Genomic DNA, 24,705 nt, shown 5'->3' on the forward strand with positions numbered 1-24,705 from the left:
AGTTCAAAGATATGCGGTTAGGTTAATATGGGGCGGCCTGGGGCTGAACTGTCCTTGAGCAAGGCACCTAATCCCCAACTGCTCCCCCAACTGGGTGCTGTAGTATAGCTGCCCACTGCTCTGGGTATGTGTGTGTGCTCACTGTGTGCATGTGTGTGTTCAATGCTTCAGATGGGTTAAATGCAGAGGAGGAATTTCACTGTGCCTCTTCTTCTTCTTCTTCTTGTATGTGGCTCTGGAAAGATCATTTACTTTTCATACATTCACTTGTATTCTTGTAATTAAGATACCTTAATTAGCTCACTATTTCACAGCATGGCTCGAACATAAATGAGGCCACGCTAATTAACATGAAGTAATTTTGTTGTCCAATTTTGAAATGTGTACAACTAAGGACAATTTAATTGCATCTATTCTTGTGAGGACGGATCACACAATTAACCACATTAATATTAATTAACCCCTGATGTTTTTATTAGATCATTTACCTCAACCTTCAAAACAGAAAAAAACTCAACTCCCAATTTAACATTGTAAGCTTACAATCCAAGTGTTTAAACAATCCAGATCCTGCAAACTAGACGGATTTATCTATATTGAGGTAACTTCCTGTTTCTTCAGTTTGCCTTGGCACAGATTTTCTTGACAGCTTTAGATCTTCACTCCTGGCTGGCTCACCAAAAATTTTACATTTCTTCGATTTCTTTGAAAGGAATAATACACATATCACACTTCAGATTTGATGTGTATGTCAATGAATAATACAAAATAATACAAAAACTTTTGTGTCCCTGAGTAGTAGTAGTTGTTGGGTTTTTTCCTTGCCCTGTCAGTGTGCTGAAACTAAACACTTCTGACATCTTCTACTGTGACCTTCAAAACTCATTGGGAGCATAGCTCTCTGGCTTGCTTTCTTCTTTCTGGCTTAAAAGTGACCTTTTTTTAACATCAGCATCAGCATGAAAGTCACTGTCTTGACATCACTGACCGCCCAAATGTCTGTCTCCCTGTCATACTGTCTAACAAAATGACCCAAGATATCACCTTTAGGCTCCGTTGAGAAATTTTAATGTTAAGTACAATGTCATGTCTCAGAAATCCATAAACCAAAATGTAATATATTATAAAGAAAACATTAAAGGAACAAAGTGAAGTAAATGTAAAGCTATAGGAGGTTTCACAATATCACGTTTACTGCAGTTTTATAATCCAATTTGTGTGATATTGATTTTGTTCCTGATTGTGATTTTTTTTTCCATTTTTAAAAATTGCAGTGAACCATTTGATTGTCCACAATTGACATCCTAAACAAAGAAAGGAAAATGAGTTATTTTAGGACAAAGGATAGTAGGAGAGGGTGTAATAATATCATCAACTGTGCAGTTGAAAATTGTGTAAATCACATTAAGAAACTCAAAACACTCCATTTACCAAAACGGTGTTTAAGGAATTATGTCAGTATGTAAGGAATTGTGCTAATGTGAAAGGAATTCTGTCAATGTGGCAGGAATTATGTCAGCCTTTTAGGAATTGTCAGTGTGTAAGGAATTGTCAGTGTGTAAGGAATTGTCAGTGTGGCAGGAATTGTGTCGGTGTGAAAGGAACTATGTTAATGCATCAGGAATTTTGTCAGTGTGTCAGGAACTGTGTCAGTGTGTAAGGGATCGTCTCAGTGTGTTAGGAATTGTGTCAATGTGAAAGGAACTGTGTCAGTGTGTGAGGAACTGTGTCAGTGTGTAAGGAATTGTCAGGGTGTGAGGAACTGTGTTAATGTGAAAGGAACTGTGTCAGTGTGTAAGGAACTGTGTCAGTGTGTAAGGGATCATCTCAGTGTGTAGGGAACTGTGTCAATGTGAAAGGAACTGTGTCAGTGTGTGAGGAACTGTGTCAGTGTGTAAGGAATTGTCAGTGTGTGAGGAACTGTGTTAATGTGAAAGGAACTGTGTCAGTGTGTAAGGAACTGTGTTAATGTGAAAGGAATTGTCTGAGTGTGTAAGGAATTGTGTCAGTGTGTATGGAACTCTGTTAATGTGTGAGGAACTGTGTCCGTGTGTAAGGAATTGTCAGTGTATAAGGAACTGTGTCAGTGTGTAAGGAACTGTGTCAGTGTGTAAGGAATTGTCAGTGTGTGAGGAACTGTGTTAATGTGAAAGGAACTGTGTCAGTGTGTAAGGAACTGTGTCAGTGTGTAAGGGATCATCTCAGTGTGTAAGGAACTGTGTCAATGTGAAAGGAACTGTGTCAGTGTGTGAGGAACTGTGTCAGTGTGTAAGGAATTGTCAGTGTGTGAGGAACTGTGTTAATGTGAAAGGAACTGTGTCAGTGTGTAAGGAACTGTGTCAGTGTGTGAGGAACTGTGTCAGTGTGTAAGGGATCATCTCAGTGTGTAAGGAACTGTGTCAATGTGAAAGGAACTGTGTCAGTGTGTGAGGAACTGTGTCAGTGTGTAAGGAATTGTCAGTGTGTGAGGAACTGTGTTAATGTGAAAGGAACTGTGTCAGTGTGTAAGGAACTGTGTCAGTGTGTAAGGAACTGTGTCAGTGTGTAAGGGATCATCTCAGTGTGTAAGGAACTGTGTCAATGTGAAAGGAACTGTGTCAGTGTGTGAGGAACTGTGTCAGTGTGTAAGGAATTGTCAGTGTGTGAGGAACTGTGTTAATGTGAAAGGAACTGTGTCAGTGTGTAAGGAACTGTGTCAGTGTGTAAGGGATCATCTCAGTGTGTAAGGAACTGTGTCAATGTGAAAGGAACTGTGTCAGTGTGTGAGGAACTGTGTCAGTGTGTAAGGAATTGTCAGTGTGTGAGGAACTGTATTAATGTGAAAGGAACTGTGTCAGTGTGTGAGGAACTGTGTCAGTGTGTAAGGAATTGTCAGTGTGTGAGGAACTGCGTTAATGTGAAAGGAACTGTGTCAGTGTGTGAGGAACTGTGTCAGTGTGTAAGGGATCATCTCAGTGTGTAAGGAACTGTGTCAATGTGAAAGGAACTGTGTCAGTGTGTAAGGAATTGTCAGTGTGTGAGGAACTTCGTTAATGTGAAAGGAACTGTGTCAGTGTGTAAGGAATTGTCAGTGTGTGAGGAACTGCGTTAATGTGAAAGGAACTGTGTCAGTGTGTGAGGAACTGTGTTAATGTGAAAGGAATAGTCTCAGTGTGTAAGGAATTGTGGCAGTGTGTATGGAACTCTGTTAATGTGTGAGGAACTGTGTCCATGTGTAAGGAATTGTCAGTGTATAAGGAACTGTGTCAATGTGTAAGGAACTGTGTCAGTGTGTAAGGAATTGTGCTAATGTGGCAGGGATTGTGTAAGGAATTGTGTCAGTGTATAAGAAATCGTGTCAGTGTGTAAGGAATTGTGTTTTGGATGCATGGCATCACATCGTACAGGAATACCAGCAAACACGGAGCTGATCTTGGGTTGTTGTTGTTTTTTCCGCTATGCTTTGTGACGTACCTTTCTCATGATGCTTATCCAGGTGTGCTATCTACAGTACTGTTATATATCAGTGAGATGTTCTGTCTCCACTTTGATTACAGTGATCTGCAGGCAACCATTTTACAGATCACCGTGAATCAGTTCTCTGGATCTCTCCTGGGCTCGAAAAAAATTTCAAATTTCATCACACATTCCAAAATCTCAGTGTGAATACTCCAACAGCTAATAGTGGAGAGTTTTATAATCAACTGAAACATAAACATATGTTGTGGGATAAGCATCCAGATTTTTTTTCCCCCCCAAAAAATGAAGTTAGAAAATAAACATGCCTATTTTTGGAGATTCACCGGTATGTTGTTTGACCTCGCACTTTATCTGTAGCAGCCAAATCACACAAGCAGCTCAAACGGTTGATTTTCTGCCTCCAATGCTACAGTGAAGGAAAGCAACCTCCTCATCACCAGAGTTACATCAATCTTTATTTCAGCTGTATTACTGATAATTATAAATCTAAACGCAAAACTAGGCTAGGCTAACGAGTTACCAATGCTAGCTATGTTTGTCGCTATGGTTATGGTTATAGTGTGGCAAGAAAAGGCACTCCAGCCAACGCTCTTTCTACTGAAAGCACTTTAAGAGGTTTTTTTGCATTCATTATAAAAGAAAAAGTAACTTTTTCAAGGTGTTTCCCCTGATAACAGGCCACTGCTTTTCCATCTGCAGTGTGTGAATGTGAGATCTGAAAACTATTCCTGACTGTTTCCTGCATCTGAATAGAGTCGCTGATCTGTGGGTTTCAGTCGGAGCCGTCGTTTCAGCCATTACGCCCTGACATCTGGGTGTGTGTTCACTGCGGAGCTGGCTGCCTGAAATCTCCATGAAAAGCCAGAAGAAAAGGCTTTCAGTGACGGTAAGAAATGATCTCATCAGACGGAATAAATAGGGCTGACTTTTTAGATTTGAAAAGCAGCCCAACTTGTGTTTCATCAGTTCAGTGGTACACAATTTCCATCCTATATCACGGCAACCATTTTTGTTCTTGCTTTTTGTTTTATTTTTTAAAATAATATAGATATTTAGTTACCGTGGAGCTCCTGATGAGTTTATGAGCAAAATATTTATTTACAAGGGCACAAAATCACCCTGAATAGAATAATAATATTACAGCACCATGAATGAACCATCAAATTGTGTAGTGCTGTGTGTGTGTTTCATGTCAATAAATTGCTGCATTGTCTTGTGACATTATTGTGAGACCAATAATGAGATACGCATCGCAGTTACGATACATATTTATTCCTTTCTTTGACGCCGCATGCCATGCGCCAGAAACAACACCACCACATTTATTATGGTGTGACTCTGCTGGGTGCCTGGTGGACAGCAGTGAACCAGCGCTTTCACTTTACATCATTACTATAGAGTTACCATTCAATATTATCACACGTAAGAACTAATCGATATCTATATCGATCCGTAGTAGGTTTAGATTATCGAACACTAAGCAAAGACGCTCATAATTGCCATTGAACTGTACAATAATTACGTTTAGATGAGTGTACAGAGTAAAAAATCATTCAGGTAAAAAAAGCAGACAATGCAAAGATAATGTATGTTGCTCGCTATGAAAAAAAAAACCAGGAGGATAAAACCCTTCAGAGAAAAAAACCTACTGAAGAACATCCTCCTCAACCGAATGCAGCGTATGAGCTCTGAGGGTTCAAGCTGCGATCTTTATATTTCAAACTTAATATGTTAAACAGTCGTCTGGTTCCAACTGTCAACTATCCAACATGCGAGTGGACTAATAAAACTGTTTTAACTCGTTTTATATGAAACTGTTGTGAATATTTTCTGCAAATTGTGTTTGTAAATAATCCCACATTATTTTTAAAAAGCAAATTAAAAGTAAGTATGGGATAAAAACTCCTCTATCTGATGGAAATAAAGATACAAATTTTGCTGTACGGTGATCAGGGGTTTGAGATACGTTGCCTTGCACTTTTAATGATCTGGTTCCTTGTGGTGGTATAGTCGGACGTAGTTCGGACGTATGGTCGTTGTACGGTCGCAAAAGCCATCACAAATCGGGTCGATGCGTTATCATATTCTCTTAAGTATGGAGAAAGTGTTGATTAACCTTCTATAACGGCAGATCTGACAAGAAGGAGTCATCAAAGGTAAAGCTGTACCTTTAAACGATTGCTTATAGCTGCTAAAACGTAAGAGATAACAAGGACAAACATTTCACAATGTGGGGGGCTGCCATGCCGTAGCCATAGTAATCTTCCCCCTTTCACTGTACAGCATTGAACACACCAATGCCTGTACTCGACGCCATGTTCTATCTCCGCCCATTCTTCTGACTTCCTGTAATGGTATTGGATACAGAGATGATACCGGATACCAAATACAGTGACGTCACGACTGTGCTTAAAACCCGCGGCGAAATCGAAATTCTTTCGCTCTGGTGGTGGATTCCACGTGTGAAAGAGAAGCTGGTGCATCGGTGCTACAGAAGGACAGAGAACAAAGAACGAGCTATTGATACCGGACCGTTAGCCAAAGTTCAATGTATTTGACCTTCGCATAGTTGTAATAATAACTGAACCGGTTAGTTACTGCAGCCCACACAGTATTTCAAAGAGAAAAGGCGACCGGATCCCTTTTCCCTTTCTCAACATCGACAAACTATAAACAAGATTCCTTCCAGATCATCAGATGACTAACGTAACACCGAAGATCTTCAGCTGACGAGCTGTAAAAGTGAAAGGAACAGAACTGTTTTCTCCCTGGACCTGCGCTCTGCGCTGTCTTCGGATAACAGAAGGTGCACTTTGAATCGCCAAGCAAGAGCGATCTCAAGTAAGGCTGGCATCTGGGCAATTGTTAGTCTTAGTTGTGGCTAGTTAATGTGAAGAGTGTTGTTTATTTGAATTCATTCATGGTTTAAATGTACACATTTTGATTCACATGAAAATTGGTCTTAGACCGCGTGTGGTTTGATTTACTTTGTTTACTATCTGTATTTAGTTAGATCATGCATGCGTTCTCTCTCTCTCTCTTTAACTCCACTCCTCAACATTGGGATTTCAGGAGTAGCTAAGGGTTGAGTAGAAGTTTGGGTTTAAGGCCTAGCCGAGACTAGTTTAAACTACAGATTCCTTTGTCTCTCTTTCGCGCGCTCTCCCTGTGTTGACCATCCCCCTCTGGGCACGGCCTGGCACAAGGCTCGCGCATTCCATTCGCATTCCATATATACATACACACACACACACACACTCTCTCACACACACTCTTACACACACACACCTACTCATATATACACACACACACACACACACGCACATAAACACGTGATTTCCCTATCACATTTTAACATCCACTCGCCCCTACACTGTAACACTGGCATATAGCTTATTACTTCTGATCACCATTAGTGCCTTAATTATCATATACACTACTGATTCTTATTTGTATACATTGTATCACCATTTATATTGAAGTATTCCTTGGCTGCTATTGTTGCTATATCTGATCAGTATTAGTTTGCTAATTCATGTCAGCTATTTCAATAAATGGTATCTTTGGAATAAACTGTGTCCTGTTTATTGCTACAACATCCACTGAGTGCCAACCTCTGCCAAACAAGTATTCTAATTGCCTTCACCCATTTGGTTTTTATATGAATGTTATAGATCTAAACATATTACATTAAAGCTACAATACTCAATAAACTATAGCAACATCACCACCAAGTTATTCCAGTGATTTTAACAGTTTAGCTATAAACTATCAGACACTTGAATTAATGATTTAATGAATTTATGAGACTGATCCCTTTTTACATGAGACTGATTTGATAAGCTTATTGTACCTACAACAACATTAAACATAACTATAAATGGATGAAACAGACAAAGAGTTGTTCTTGAACTAATTCTAATTTAATAGAATTTGCACAGGCATGCCGATACTGGAAAATAGTCAACTTTGAGGTGCGAACAGTGCTAACACACCACCCCGTCGTTGATTACTTTCCTGTAACAGCACATAATATTTTTGAGATTCTGTAATTGAATGCATATGACTTGAGTGGCTTCATTTGTCATTAACAGTATAAACTGTGATAATTAACATGCTAATTAACAGCTTTATCTGTTTTGGTGTTTTCTCATCACAGCCACACACCCACATGCACATAGATTAGTTTCATCAGTTGAAAGTCGACTGTGGAATGATTAAGTTTCATCTTACTTTTCTCTTCGAAAGGAAATTTGTTCCTGAAGAACAAACTGCTTCTTCAGAAGCGTCTTTTAATATAATTAGTAATTAGCATGAAAAAGGAGACATCGATCATATGGACGGAACTTCAATCCAGTTGAGTGTAAAAGTCTGTCACTGTTCGGACACAAAGAAATCTAATTTATAGTCAAATTATAGTGCTTTCACACTGTGAAGGGAAAAAAAAACATCTTACGCAATGTGTCTAAATTCCCTCTAGGGGGAGCTATAGTTTATCCATCCATTATCTGTAACCGCTTATCCTGTACAGGGTTGCAGGCAAGCTGGAGCCTATCCCAGCTGACTATGGGCAAGAGGTGGGGTACACTCTGGATAAGTTGTCAGATCATCGCAGGGCTGACACACAACCATTCACGGAAAATTTAGAGCCACCAGTTAACCTAACCTGCATGTTGTTGGACTGTGGGGGAAACCGGAGCACCTGGAGGAAACCCGTGCAGACACAGGGAGAACATGCAAACTCCACACAGAAAGGCCCCTGTTGGCCACTGGACTCGAACCCAGAACCTTCTTGCTGTGAGGCAACAGTGCTAACCACTACGCCACCTGAGCTATAATTTATAAATTACTAAAAAAAATTTTAATTGTTGAAGCATTCAACAAAGTATTGTGATTCTTCTTGCACTTAATTCGCCGGCACATGCTGAGTCTTCTTGATGTAAGGAATTTGTGCTTTAACGAAGAGGAAGTTGGCCATTTTGAAATTTAACAACAACTGAGGGTTTTTTTTGTCTTTTTCTACTTCCTCTCCTCCAGTTTTTTTTCCTGTCATCATCAAATGTGGATGGCAGCATCATAAGTCCAACCCAAATAAACCTTGTTTTCAAATTTTGCCTCAATGTCCACCCTGGGTAGCTCTCCTGAGCTAGCTAACAAATCTGCAGCAAACAGATATACGGTAAGTACTAGGGCCCCCCCAGACCTCTCAGTGCTAATAATGTGAGGGGCCCTTTGGTGTTTAAGCTGACAATTATTGCTTCCCAAACCCTTCGGTGCTGACAGTGTGAGGGTGTTAGACTCCTTGGTGTTTAATGTGTAAGTGGACCACTAGAGCGCTTACAGTGTGAGGGCCCCCAGTCCCCTTGGTGTTTAAAGAGTGAGCTGATGACTTGTGCCTCTAGGCCCCTGGGGCTTAAAGCCTGATCCGACCACTTGGTGCCTCAGACCCCTCCATGCTTACAGTATGAGCTGACCACTAGGACCTCCAGGCCCCACAGAGATTGCAATGTGAGGCCCCTTGATTGAGGGATTTTGTGGTGGGATGGCAAGACCAGGTTGAGGCTCCTGAAAGGGGAAGCTATGGCCTAATGGTTGCCAGTTCGAGTCCCTAGAACGGCAGAAATGGTTGAAGTGCCCTTGAACAAGGCACCGAACCCCCAACTGCTCCCCAGGCTGCTCTGGATCTGTTGTATGTCACTCTGGATAAGAGTGTTTGCTAAATGCTTGTAATGTAATGTCTTTCAGTCATAAATGCAAAATATTTGCAGATAAGAGTCAAAATAGAAACATTTACGTGGTCACTGTTAAACAAGTGGCATGCCTTGAACATTTACAAGTGTTTACCGAGTCTCTCTGGAGTTCTGTTTGTCAGACCAGGTGTCAAAGAGTGATGTCATAGTGGAAAAGGCAAATGGACTCTCTGCTGAAGATCCCTCAGACCGAGACATGAACTTTGCCAATGAACTCATCCAATTCAAATCTTTCATTTCTGACTTTGAGAGTGAAAAGAGCCTGACAAAAATGCTTCAGACACTGCAGGAACTTAATCTGCATTCAGTGTTTTCATGGCACTTTGGACTTTTCTAACTTTGCCGGTAAAAACTGCCAGGGTAAGAGGACATTTTCCCTTTGATGCAGAATAAAAAAAATGAACTGCGGAGTATCATGTGCTACACACATCTCCGCTCATCGTCACTTACGTCAATAGAGTCAAATCTTATCAGAGAGCTAGATTTTGATGATCTTTGATGAAAGTGGATGATTCTGCAAGAAGAAAGGCAAGAAAGATACCTATATAGAAAAGCAGGGGGTGAGGCAGAGGCAGAGATGTCCACAAGCGCCGGCGACTGGCGGTTTTCTCCGCCTATACAAACGGTCAGTACCGGCTACTCAATCCCAGAAAAAACAAACAAACTTGCCCTTCAATGTTCAAGTGATTTATGTGGTCTCCGTTGCCCATAATTTGCTGCAAATCCAATTATTTCACGACAAAATTGTCTTCAATTTGGGTATAGCATGACCGGAAGTGATGCCATATTTGTTGATTGATTCTCACGTTCTGATTGGCTGAGCCGGACCACGTGACCACACCATAGTGTATGTAGTTATGTTACACCATGTAGTTATGTTACAGAGCCAGGCAATGTACTACAGAGGGGAACTCAGAAAGCCAAGCACACACACACACACTTCTGGAGGAAAATTTCATACATATTTTGCAAGTATTTTACAGGGAAACAGTAATTTATGAACTGAGAATGCACCAGAAGCCACCAGAAGGCATGTAAATTTCAAAATTTTCTGGGGGATATGCCCCTCCGCCGCAAATTCCAGAGCCACCTACTAATTTTTTTTTAGCCAGCGCATGGGCGCCGCCAAGGGTGGAAAGGTTAGAACAATTCTAGGGGCCCAGCACTGCCATGGGGCCCTTTAAGGGGCTGATAATATGCTTTTAATGATTTTAATAAGACTTTTGAAATAACAACAATGCAATATTCCATCTGGTAAAATGAGCTAATTGAACAAGGTTGTCTATTTCTTGAGTTCTTCAACATATTGTCATTTAACCCTCCCCCTTTTGCGAAATGGTACGGTCCAGTTCTGGTAGAAGCATGATGCGTTAAATCTGTGTGCTGATCAGTGCAACGCTACTTGCTGCTGTGTCGCAGTGCAGCAGCCAGCCAGCCAGCCAGCAGTGGAGTGCGTACAGTCTATGATCGCTAAATATGAAGAGTGGCTGTCAAAAACGTAAAGAAAGGCAGCTGAAAGCTGAGAGGGACCGGAGAGGCAGGCAACTGGTCACTCAGTTTTTCCCAAAGAAAGGTAGCTATCGCTCACATGTGTGTTCAAAATATTAGCGAATGGTAAATGAACAGTATGAACGTGGTTGGATTAGCCTATCAAGAGAACACTTTTACAGTTTGTACAGTGACATTTTTTCCATTTTAATAACTGAACTGACTTGTGTGATAAACAAGATGAAATATTACGTTACGCTGGTGCTAATAACTAGTGCTAATAACCAGTTTCATAACTAATGGGGTGCCCTAAATATGCACAGATTCAGCCTCAGGGGGACCGCCGCCCTACCAAACCACTGAACCCCCCTTTGGAGAAGGAGGTAAGCAGCAATACAACCCATAAATGCTTTAGGATTGAAGTTTTTAATGAGCGAGCGCCATATACAGTTTGCTAGATTAAAGTGTTGCTAATGTAACAGACGTTGCGTTGTTCACCAGTCTTTTTATTCTGAAGAAATGAGACACAAATACACTGCTGAGGACGGGCTGCAAACGTCCAGTGGCATTGGCGCTTACATTTCCAAAACGAACTGAAAGAGGCCAGCGCCTCGTTCCCATAACCACCTGCGCTCTTAAAGGGCCAGCGCAGAATTTCCCCACCACTACACACAATGGCAAGTGGAAAAAAATAAACCCGTTACACTAATAACGGACACCGGTCAAGTGTTTGACATGGTTACGTGTGTGGAATGTTCACACGTTCTAAACCATTGGTTTCAGCCATTGGTTAATACATAAAATGTAATAACACAGTCACAAACTCAAGGTCCATGGGCTATCAAAAGTCAAATAATGACAATAGTGCAATTGTGACGAGGGTGGGCAAAGTTGGGGGGCCCAAAATTCGAATCTTTCATGGGGCCCAAAATTTCTGGCAGCGCCCCTGAGCCAGCAACTTCAGATTTTCTTGAGAACCTTGCAGAGGGACCCTGATTCGGCCCTGACGCTGCTCTGTGACACAACGTGAGCAGCAGATTGAAAAAAGATGCAAGGACACACATTTTCACCTTCCTGCTTCCTGCTAGGTACAGATCATGTCTTCGGAATTGGAAAGAACGCCATGCCAATCTACCCTCACCGGCTACTTTAATAGAAACTTGTTGTTGATTCTAAGATCCCTGTTCTTGGCTGCAGGACTGGAACCCAATGTGTTCTTCTGTTTTCTGCTGCATGCTGAGATGCTTTTCTGCTCGCCACGGTTGTAAAGAGTGATTATATGAGTTACTATATCCTTCCTGGCAGCTTCAACAAGGCGATTTTCCACCCACAGAGCTGTCGTTCACTCACTCGATGGTTGTTTTTTTGTTTTGCGCACCATTCTGTGTAAACTCTAGAGACTGTTGTGTGTGAATACCCCAGGAGATCAGCAGTTTCTGAGATACTCAAACCAAAAAATACTCATCTGGCTCAAACCAACACCCATGCCACAGTGAAAGAAAGTCACACTTTCGAGATTGCAAATTTTCCCATTCTGATGTTTGAACATTAACTGAAGCTCTTGATTTGTATCTGTATGATTAGATGCATCGTGCTGCTCTCGAGGGATCGGCTGATTCGAGAACTGCATCAAACAGAACAGCAGGTGGGTGGATGGGTGTTCCTAATAAAGTGACTGGTGAGTGTATAATCTACCCAGTCATCATTGATCCACATCTTTCAGCATCATTCATTCGCTTTCTGAGTTACTGACACATAAGCAAAGGAGAATTAGAGATTTTTGAAATAAAAGCCAGTTCCATATGATTTGCTTTCATTTTGAAGTAGAAAAACACAGGAACGTCACATACACCAGAATGTCACATACACCGACCCACTTAAGCAGTCTCTCACAAACAACAGTGTTTTGAAGTGTCCCGGATAAAACTATTGTATTATATAACAGATTGTCATCGTGCCGTTAGTGATTGTTTCCGGGTATAGAAATATAAGAGATGCGGAACGGTCTACTGTTCCTTTAAGTTCAGTTCCAGCTCCTTTCCCCTTCCACAATTCACTTAATAGCCAATAACATTATTCAGGCTTTAGCAAAGCTTTGCGAAAGATTATCACGAAGCCGTAAATGGAGCTTAATGAGGCAGTGCGAACGAGGGAAGCAGGATGCATCTGCGCCGCTCTGCCTTCACCGAAGCTCAATTGATTTTAATCGACGTTATTGGAAAACCACTGAGCGCTTCTTCTTTGTGTGTAATTGTCCAAGAGACACGGGAGTCGAGCTTTTCTTCATCAGTGAAAAGTCGTCTCCTGACACACAGCTCTGAACAGACCTCATTCAAATGGCCTGGTTCTGTCTACTGTGTGTTTCATTTTTAAAAACAAAACACATCCTCGATGAAGTAATATATAAAAGAAATTGTATGTTTTCTGACTACTTATGTTGTATTTTTATATTTCTGTTTTATATATAGGTTTCTACATGCTTTGTTTACTGCAAAGTTAATAAAATGTAATTTAATATTCTACTTTTTCATATTTAATATTATATTTAATATTTTTTTTTTCGCTGTCCGGTTTCCATCAAATCCTGCGCTCTGATTGGCTGGTGAGCGGGTCCGTATCCTATGGTATGGACCCCAGTTACGGACCCCGGTTACGGACCTCTGGCGACTCGCTCATTCACAACAACAACAAACATAGTAGCATTTTTTGTCAACATTTATTTTCGCATTTCTCAGGAGAATAGCATTCATTTTACAGCATGGATAGCGATAACGACAGTGTTCACAGTGAAAGCAAGCTTTACTACCCTGAGGAAGACAAAATAAAATAAAACATTTCAGGAGAAAGCTAAAAAACTGTAACTTGCTAACACCGAGCAAAAACATGGCTGAATCCTGAATGACTCCTATTTGTATAAATAGGGGACTACATAGGCGGCAAAATGTAGTTTTTTTTCCTGCCATGGAAGTGCACTTGTATACCGAGGAGGAAGCCATTGGCATTACAGCCATGAATGAGGATTCAAAATGGCGGCTTGGCTCGGTTTTCCCTTTCGGGCGCTCTCGTTTTCTGTTAGAATTTGGTAAAGAAAAAAAAATATTATTTACCAGCTTAAGGTCGGTCCGTATGGTGAAATACCGTGACCTCGGCCTTGAATACTGACCTCGGCCCAGAGGGCCTCGTTCAGTACTTTCAAGACCTCGGTCACGGTATTTCACCATACGGACCTCCCAGCTGGGAAATAATAGGGAAAAAAAAAATATATATATATATATATATATATATATATATATATATATATATATATATATATATATATATATATGAGTGATTCCACGCTTATGGGTACTGAAATGGGGACATGAACTTATTTTTAAAAATTCACCTAAAACCATTTCTTTTTTTACCATCAGGTCACAAAACATGTAATCTTTAATGAATGATATGTTAAAAGATAACTTTAATTTTCTGAGATGTAATAAAAACATATTTATATGCCAAAGTCAAGCCTATGAGTTCCAAAATGATGTCTGTTACATTACTTCTGTTACGATTGTCCATCTCGCGTCTGTTACAAATTAATTACAATCTCGCTATATACCATGTTAATCTTATTGAAAGAATGTGTATGTTTATTCTACTACACATGTTTATTAATTATATTTGCTAAAACATCACCTTCCTATGTTTCAAAAAGTAATTCTACATTGTTAAAATTGAGAATATATATGTCCACAACACTTCTGTTACGTTCTGACTTTGGCATATAAATATGTTTTTATTACATCTCAGAAAATGAAAGTTATCTTTTAACATATCATTCATTAAAGATTACATGTTTTGTGACCTGATGGTAAAAAAAGAAATGGTTTTAGGTGAATTTTTAAAAATAAGTTCATGTCCCCATTTCAGTACCCATAAGCGTGGAATCACTCATATATATATATATATATATATATATATATATATATATATATATATATATATATATATATATATATATATATTTCAAATTTAATATTTAATATTTTCTACTGCAAATTTAATAAAATGGAAATTTTCTTTGCATTTGCATTTTCTTTGCATTTTAATGAACTGTAAATGTATTGCAAAATAAAATCTTCCGGCATCACAGGGGTTTATTTAAATAATATTGGCTGGCACTGAGTGGTATATCAGATATATTCCATTCAGCTAGCATGATACTGAACGAGTCAAAGACGAGTAGCTGAATGAAATATATCTGATATACCACTCAACGCCAGCCATTATTATTATTATTATTATTATTATTATTATTATTATTATTATACATACACATTTGATGGAACAATTATAGATTTTACAAAAAGTTAAGAACAGGGCAGTAACTTACCAATACTGAATACTGATTCTTATCAAATGTAATTCAATGTTCTGACAATCCAATGTACTGTACAAAGTCAAAGTTCTAACAATAAAAATGGTATGAGTCCAAAAAGCCTGAACAACCACCCAACTTGTATACAAGCTATATCCAGGTTACAGTTCAAGTTTAAAGTTACTTTTGGTCGTAGTTAATTGTTCCATTGCAGTTGTTCAAAACAAAAGGGCTTTGCTGAGTGAAGTCCACGAGTGAAGGCCTCTTGTAAAAGTCTACGTCACTTTTCCTCACCTCCAAGTAGTACTTTGACAATATTTCCACTATTGCTCTCTTTTCCAGTTTTTCGATGTCCGTTGGTCTGTTTTTTTCTTGCAAATATGAATGAAGAATATATAATGAAGTTTCGGTAGCCTTTCAGGAGTTCAGCGTGTCTTTAGATTCAGTTTATTTATTTAGTGCTTAAACCAAGCACTGAATTAACCCCGTCTTCTCTCTCTACCGGCCAACAAAGAAATGATTATGTGCATGCGCAATAGAAAAGTTCTGTCATTGGAGCTTCACGTGTGATGTCGTGTTATCTTGACAATGCGCAATATTATAACAATACTGCACGCTCATTCGCCATTGGGGAGAGTGGCATAATACATGGAGGATAAGCGATATGATAACAATATTGCATGCCATCAATAAACCCGCTAGAAGGGAATAGAACACGTTTTTATTTCATGGAAAAAGTGGCCCATATATATAATAATTCACAATAATGACCGTCTTGCTGTATTACACAGCTAATTACTAACAAAATTGATCATTTTATTGTTTCTGGAAGTAAAATAGTTTGTTAGATTCGACAGTTGGAGCTGTCTCCATAGCAACGTAAACGCCGTAGCTTTCTTAAGATTTGCCTTCTTAACTTAGCAATATAATTCATGTTAAACCAAACCTTAAAATTAATATTTGAAAAATCACTGTTAATTTGTTTATTAAAGCAACATTTTTTTTTTTACCAGACTTCTTCCTGCGGATTGATATGACCGGGCGTGGTTCTCCAGAGTCTCTGTCCACAGCAGCGGTCTGCTATTCAGAAATTACAGAGTAACAAATCAGAATCGAGTATTCAACAAATAATCGAGTGCTTGAAATAATACATGAAATAATAATTATTCATTCAAAAATTAATAAATATTTTAAAAATTAAATGGCTTACATTTTTTTGTAAAACACTTACAGATGAAAGTTACATATAAATGGTTTGTGATTGTTTATATTATGTTTATAAATCTTTGTATTTTAGATATTATTTGTTTTTTATACTATTAATTTAATATCATATATTTCTTTTTTCTTTACTTTTTATTTTATTTAATTCTGAATTTTACTAAAAATGGGCAGCATGGTTCTGGGTTTGAACCTCATCATTGACTTTCTGAAGAAGCCATGGGTTAATGGTTAGAGAAGAAGCTTTGGGACCAAAAGGTTGCTGGTTCAATTCCCTGGACCAGCAGGAAAGGCTGAAGTGCCCTTGAGCAAGACACTGAACCCCCAACTGCTCCCCAGGCTGCTCTGGGTATGTTATATGTCGTTCTGGATAAGAGCGTCTGCTAAATGCCTGTAATGTAATGTAAGAAGTTTGTGTGTTCTCCTTGTGCCTGTGTGGGTTTCCTTCTGGTCCTCTGGTGTCCTAACACATACAGGTTTGGTTAACTTGCTACTCTAAACTGCCCATAGGTGTGAATGTGAGTGTAGCCCTGCGAAAGATTGGTGACCTGCCCAGAGTGAACCCCGCCTCTCACCTGAAGTCAGCTGGGATTGGCTCCAGCTTCCCCAACGACCCTGATGGATAAGAGGTATCGATGCACAATCTCTCCAGGGTCTTCATCCCTCGCTTGTGCTCTCTCCTCTTCAGCTTTTTCACTGGGGTTCAGGTCAGGGGACTGAGATGCCCATGGCAGAAGATGATTCTGTGCTCAGCGAACTGTTTTTGTGTTGATTTGGACATATGCTTCATATCATTGCGCCTTCCTGCTGGAAGATCCAATGACGGCCCAGTTTTAGTTTCCTGGCAGAGGCAGACAGATTCTGGTTTAAAATGTCCTGGGTTTTTCATGGAGTCCATGATGCCATGGACCCTAACAAGTTCTCCAGGGCCTTTGGAGAAAAAACAGCCCCAAAACATCACAGAACCTCCACCATATTGTACAGTTGGGATCGGGTTCTTTTCATTAAAGCCATCCTTCTTTTTAAACCCACCGCGAGTGTTTATTGCCAAAAAACTCCATTTTTGTTCCATCAGACCAGAGAAGACGGTTCCAGTCAAAGTTGTCGTAGCGTTTCACAAACTTCAGGTGCTTACGTCTGTGGTTAACTGACAGAAAAATATTTTTTCTGGAACCTTGTAAATAATCTGTTGGCATGGAGGTGGAGTCTGATGGTGAGTTTGGAGACTCGGAAATCCCAAAATTGTACTTTTTCTTGTAATTCACCAACAGTGATGCTTTTGCCTCTTTTCCCCTCCTCACTGTACTTGGGGGCAAAATAAAAATCTTTGTATTTTAGATATTATTCTTTTTTTAATTCTAGTAATTTAATATCATATATTTCTTTTTTTCTTTACTTTTTATTTTATTTAACTCTGAATATTACTAAAGATGGGCAGCTTGGTTCTGGGTTCGAACCTCGTTGCTGGCTTTCTGGAGAAGCAGATGGTTAGAGAAGCAGCTTTGGGACCAAAAGGTTGCTGGTTCATCCAAGCGAGTTTGTAACAGTTCCAATTGGTGTCCACTTTTTTATTATTGTCCTAACAGGACATTGGAAATGGACATTTTCGAGTAGCTTTTTTGTTGTTGTTGTTGTTGTTGTTGTTTTTATAACCATTCCCTGACTTCTGAAGGTCAACACACTTCTTCTCCCTCATTTGGTTTGTGTGTTGTTTTATCTTTCCCATGTTGATGTTGAGGGAATTTGGTCTCTGTGTCACCTCATATTTGTTCCCCAGTGAATCAGGAAGTCATGGATTACAGCCTGAACGTTCCTACACACTCCAATCAACTCAAAAATACTGTATAATTTAAAATGATGGGAAACATGCTTCAGGTACATTGTGTTCACTGTCATTTCCAGGAATGCCAGTAATAGTGGCACGTGTGTTTTTGTTTTTTGTTTTTTTTATAATTATTCCTTGATGAGGGATTTGTTTTTCTCTGAATACATTTTTCAATTAAAGGTTGGATTTTTGGGGCGGCACGGTGGTGTAGTGGTTAGCGCTGTCGCCTCACAGCAAGAAGGTCCTGGGTTCGAGCCCCGTGGCCGGCGAGGGCCTTTCTGTGCGGAGTTTGCATGTTCTCCCCGTGTCCGCGTGGGTTTCCTCCGGGTGCTCCGGTTTCCCCCACAGTCCAAAGACATGCAGGTTAGGTTAACTGGTGACTCTAAATTGACCATAGGTGTGAATGTGAGTGTGAATGGTTGTCTGTGTCTATGTGTCAGCCCTGTGATGACCTGGTGACTTGTCCAGGGTGTACCCCGCCTTTCGCCCGTAGTCAGTTGGGATAGGCTCCAGCTTGCCTGCGACCCTGTAGAAGGATAAAGCGGCTAGAGATAATGAGATGAGATGAGGTTGGATTTTTCTCATTTTTTCAGTATGAGATGAAGCGACTTCACCGAAAGGTGGATTTTTTCAAACCATTTTTCGAATCTTCACTTTTTTATTTTTATTTTTTGGGGGGGGGCAATAATTGTGGAGGGCATTGTATAAAAGACTGTACATAGGAATGATTTATTTATTTATTTATTTATTGCATATTTATTTTTCGTGTTTTTACATATTTTGTGATTATTTATGTTGTATTAGCATTCCTTTTTTTATTAAATTGTAAATATTACTGATGAGGACAGAAAGTGTGTATGTTTTAATATTAATGCACGTTTTATATTTTTAAATGGGTTTTTTTTGAGAAATTGAAATTGTCTATACTTTATGTATAAAGATAAATATTTTATATAAATTTTATAAAGTTTTAAATATTATGAAGGTTTTATTCCACAGCTTTATCATCATTTGTTTCTTCTTAAACTTTAATGAAATGTGAATTTGAATAAAATATGAACGTCGGTGAGGACGAAGACTGTGTGTGTGTGTGTGTGTGTGTGTGTGTGTGTGTGTGTGTGTGTGTGTGTGTGTGTGGGATGTGGTAGTGTGTCTCTGAGACCACATAACACATTTGCGAGCTGTGTGAAATAAAATTCAAGTCCAGCAGCATCCCTGATGTCGCACACTTTAAGCGTTCCCAGCGTGCAGCTCCGTTCTCACATAAACCACACAGCACTCGCCTTCCCCTAATCACACCCTAATCTCTTTAACTCTGAATAATCGAGTGCAGAATTACACTCGCAGCAGATAAGACATTTATATCTCTTATAGACCAGCACTGGAGCACTGATCTGAGAGAAACCTCCAAGCACATTGTGTTCTTGACTGAATTCTTGTTTCCTCAGGCAGAGTGTTTCAGTAAACTGGGATGTATGGATGCTGTCGCATCCCCCCCCCCCCCCCCCCCCCCCCACACACACACACACACACACCCTCATACACACATGTTCACTCAGGTTTGCTGACGGTGAAGTGGCTGCTGCTTCTGGCTCTCCCTTTTAGTTACGCTGTCATAGTTCGTCTCACCGGAGTCCCTGTTTGCACTCAGCCCACAATATACAGTACGGTACAAAAGTCTTAGGCGCATGTAAAGAAATGCTGTAGAGCAAAAATGCCTTAAAAAGTAATGAAATGAAATGTTCCAGCATTAAAAAAAATACTATAAACAGTAACCAGTAAGCCGTAATAAATGAATAGAACAAAGTCAGTTTTTGGTGTGAGACGACCCTTTGCTTTAAAAAAATAAAAACAGTAGTCTGAGGTCCAGTGAGTGCAGTTTTATGCGGAAATGATCTGTAGGTTTTACTGAGCGTCTTACAGAACCAGCCACAGTTCTTCTGGACACTTTGACTGTCACATTTCATGCACGTTATTTGCTTTAATCCCCTCAAATTAAATAACTTCGCAGCCACAGAATGGCCTGATATTTTGTGAGATGTTACAGAAATAAACAAATATCACAATGACCACATTTCAGAGGGAAATAAATGTCGCCGATTTTATGAAATCGAAAGGCCATCTCGCTTTAAATATCAAATTATTCCTCAAAATCTTAACTTTATTCCTCCTGACAAATCTTAATTGTAAAGAATGAAATTCATAACCAAATATTTAAACTGTTAAAATCATAAAAATACAGCTGTAATTTGGGTTTATTTGCAAACTGACAAACATTTGCAATGTCTTATAAGGCTACAAAATGTCTAAAATTACAAACACAAATACATATATATATTTATTTATTTTTACTTTGAAGTATTATCAACATTTTTTTAAAATATATTCTTTGATTATCCCAGTTATATATAACCCGATTACGTTCCAATCAGCCGAATGGACAAACTTCAATTACATATTTGCATGTTGTTGCCAGATGGCAACAATTACATTTCAGCATTTTACAAATGACTCATTAAATCTAAACTTGTTTTAATGATGATAATTTATCGTTTACTTACCACAGATTGTGTTTGAATTTTTTATTGAAGGAATTTTTTTGCTAAATACTGAACTGTACTTCATTTTTGAGAGCCTTCATTTTTGAGAAAGTCAAGCATCTCATGATTAGGGAAGGGCTACCAGTATTTCGTGTTTCACAGTGAAAAACAACCAAACAAAAAAAAAAAATCCACCTTTTTACAAATTAATAGTAAAACGTAGGTTTTCTGGCACTGAATATTGATGAGATCATTAATTGTTGCCATACGGCAACACCATACAGTAGAGGGTTAGATCTGTAAAATCAAAATGTGAAAAAAATTCCAGCTGAAATTCACCTCGTCCACAAATAAAATACAAATGAGAATGTTTAAAAGTTAAAAAAAAAAAATTCCACCCAAAAAGTCACCAACACTCCACAGCAATTCAGCATACAATTATATCATTTATAAATGACATCACTGCAGTCAGTGCTAATGTGAAGTCTAAAATTCTCGCCAAAAATTCACCTGTCCGCAGCAATGATGCATAAAGCCATCAAAAATTGTTATTTAGCATAAAAATGACTTCTGTTTAAGTTTTACATAATAAAAGTCACCTATACCCAGTGATTGAGCTTCAAATCATAATACATGGTTCATAAATGACATTTGTAAAGTAAAACTATGAAATAAACAACAACTCCCTGCCAAAATTGCCATTTTAAAATTTGTTTTACATTTTAATTTGCTTTAAGTTTTAATTTTTCATACTAAAAGTCACCTGACCACAAGAAAAAAAAAGCAAAAAAAAATGTAAATGCTAAACCAATGCTAACATGAAGCAAACAAATTCCCAACAAAATTCACTCGTTCGCAGCAATGATGCATAAAATCATTCTTAAAAACACATCATTTAGTATAAAAATAATTCTAAAGCCTGTTACAGTTTTAGTTTTTCATAATACAAGTCATTCATCCGCAGTGATGGCGCTTCAAATCATAACCAGTGGTTTTAAAACAGCTGTCTGGGGTAAAAAAATGTGAAATTAAGCAAAAAGTTCCTCCTAAAACTCACCTGTCAAAAGCGATGCCATAAAATACTGATGGACGACAGATACAAGTTTTTAAAAAGCTAACTTTTTTCCCATCACAAGTCACCTGTTGACAGTAATGAAGTATAAACTCAAATCAGATGGTTTGCAAATTTGAAGTAAAAATAAATAAATAAATAAATAAATAAATAAAATTCCTGCCAAAAACTCATCAATTATCAAACGTCTTAATTATGATCACAATTCATGAAATTTTTAGGTTTTTTTCCTATTAAAAGTCATCTTTCCTTCAGGATTAGACATTATATGTAATGAATGCTAACGTGTAGTTAAAAAAAAATCCCACCAAAAATCCAACCTCATTAAGAAAAACATTTGTTAAATTACAGAGGTGATTATAGGAAATCACATGCGCTGATTGGTCGAGAGATTCGTATTATTTATTTCTCGATAATCACCTCGAGCGACTCGGCAAAATGGCGGCCGATCGCTTCGTCACCGTAAGTGAGGAAGAATTACACATGATGAAAGAAAATGCCGTTCCTAAAAGCACTAAAGATGCTACGAAGTTTGGTCTAAAACTATTCAAAGGGAAGGTGGAGTTGTGATTTATTTTATCAATTTCAAAACATAGTATTTTATGTGACTCGGCGTAGATCAGTGACACAAGTCTGCGCTGCGCCTTTATTACATTTACATACCACTTTTGAAGATTGAAATAAATTACTTTTTTAATAGGATTTTTAAAAATAATCACCAGAATTATTATACACAGAGGACACTTTTTCGATGGAATAAAAACACGTGTTCTATTCCCTTCTAGCAGGTTTCATTCATTTGGTTTGACAGCATGCAATATTGTTCACATATCGCTTATCCTACGTGTATTACATCACTACACAATGGAGAATGAGCGTTGAATATGGTTTACGATATTGCATGGTTGTCAAGACAACATGACATCACATGTCAGAGACGTAAAACTTCCGTGCTAGCAAGTAAGCGACTGACAATTTGGAAACAAACATTGCCGCCAGGTTTGCTTCGTTAAATATGGAAGATTTTGAGAGAATTTTGAAAGAGGAAGACGCGTTGAACACCCGAAAGGAATGTATAATAATAATAATAATGGGGCGGCATGGTGGTGTAGTGGTTAGCGCTGTCGCCTCACAGCAAGAAGGTCCGGGTTCGAGCCCCGTGACCGGCGATGGCCTTTCTGTGCGGAGTTTGCATGTTCTCCCCGTGTCCGCGTGGGTTTCCTCCAGGTGCTCCGGTTTCCCCCACAGTCCAAAGACATGCAGGTTAGGTTAACTGGTGACTCTAAATTGAGCGTAGGTGTGAATGTGAGTGTGAATGGTTGTCTGTGTCTATGTGTCAGCCCTGTGATGACCTGGCGACTTGTTCAGGGTGTACCCCGCCTTTCGCCCGTAGTCAGCTGGGATAGGCTACAGCTTGCCTGCGACCCTGTAGAACAGGATAAAGCGGCTACAGATAATGAGATGAGATGATACCACTCAACGCTAGTCGATATTATTTAAATAATAATTATTAAATATTGCAATCCTAGTCTATAATGCTACAAATGATTCTAAGGCCTGTTAAAGTTTTAGTTTTTCCTATTAAAGGTCACCTGGAGCCAGGTATGGAGCTTCAGATCAGGATATACGGTTTGTCAATTCGTTCTCTGGGGTAAAAAGTGATTGATTGATTGATTGATTGATTGATTGATTGATTGATTGATTGATTGATTGATAACTCACTTGTGCTCACTGATGACGTATAAATTATTCTTGAAGTTTTTTTTTTAATAGCATAATAAAGGTTTTATTTCTCCTGTATTTACTTCTTGTTAAAAGTCAGGTGTCCACAGGAAAGGCGCATAAAGCCATCAGAACCAGAGAGGGTTCGGTTTGTAAACTGGGACCCGGTTCCGCCGGAACTCACCTGTCCACGCTGATGACGCATAAGGTCATGATGGACGCCGTGCAGCACATGACGTCCATCCCGATGAAGACGTTGCAGAACGCTTCCCCGAAAAGCCACTTCCCGCCGGTGAGGTCGGTTGCTATGGCGAAGGGCATGACCCCGAGCGCCACCGACAGGTCCGCGGCCGCCAGCGACACGAGCAGGTAGTTGGACGGCTGCCGGAGTTTCTTCACCACGCACACGGCCACCACCACGAGCGCGTTCCCGATCACCGTCACCGCCGTGACCGCGGCCAGCGCGAGACCCACCGCCACCTTCTCCGCGGGCGCGAACTCCAGCGGACGCTCCGCGCACGAGCCGTTGTTCCCATCATCGACACCGACACCGCGGAACGGGCGCGAGGAGCCGCCGGAGACACCAGGATCCCGATCCGCGGAGAAGAAGAGCGAGGAGGAGGATGGAGAGGAGTTGAACATCTCTGGCGCTGGAAATCCCCGCTGGGGTGTGTGTGTGTGTTGGAGGGGTGTGTGTGTGTGTGTGTGTGTGTGTGTTGGAGGGGTGTGTGTGTGTGTTGGAGGGGTGTGTTGGAGGTGTGTGTGTGTGTGTGTGTGTGTGTGTGTTGGAGGTGTGTGTGTGTGTGTGTGTGTGTGTGTGTTGGAGGTGTGTGTATGTGTGTGTGTTGGAGGTGTGTGTGTGTGTGTGTGTGTGTTGGAGGGGTGTGTGTGTGTGTGTGTGTGTGTGTTGGAGGTGTGTGTGTGTGTGTGTGTGTGTGTGTGTGTGTGTGTGTGTGTTGGAGGTGTGTGTGTGTGTGTGTGTTGGAGGTGTGTGTGTGTGTGTGTGTTGGAGGTGTGTGTGTGTGTGTGTTGGAGGTGTGTGTGTGTGTGTGTGTGTGTGGAACGACACACCTCTCCAAAAGCGCATGCTGAACCGCGGGCGCGCGCTCTCCACCGCTCCGCTCGCGCTCTGAGGGGTTTCCCCACCATCAAAGAATAAAAATAAACATGATGGAGAGATCGCGGGAAGAAAGAAAGAAAGAAAGAAAGAAAGAAAGAAAGAAAGAATCAGGGTGTTTTTGGAGAAGGAAAAGATAAGAGCGCGCACA

At 39.8% G+C, this 24,705-nt stretch overlaps 1 protein-coding gene across 1 annotated transcript in view; it reads right to left on the reverse strand.

Annotated features, from left to right (window-relative positions):
* Positions 1-24,079, reverse strand: part of htr7c (5-hydroxytryptamine (serotonin) receptor 7c) — a 121,655-nt gene extending 97,576 nt beyond the window's left edge. The window contains exon 1 of the mRNA XM_060907468.1: positions 23,622-24,079. Within this exon, the coding sequence (XP_060763451.1) occupies positions 23,622-24,079 (458 nt within the window). The remainder of the gene's footprint in view (positions 1-23,621) is intronic.
* Between the last annotated feature and the right edge of the window lie 626 nt (positions 24,080-24,705).

This window comes from Neoarius graeffei, chromosome 24 (assembly GCF_027579695.1).
Source record: "Neoarius graeffei isolate fNeoGra1 chromosome 24, fNeoGra1.pri, whole genome shotgun sequence".
Lineage (NCBI taxonomy): Eukaryota > Metazoa > Chordata > Actinopteri > Siluriformes > Ariidae > Neoarius > Neoarius graeffei.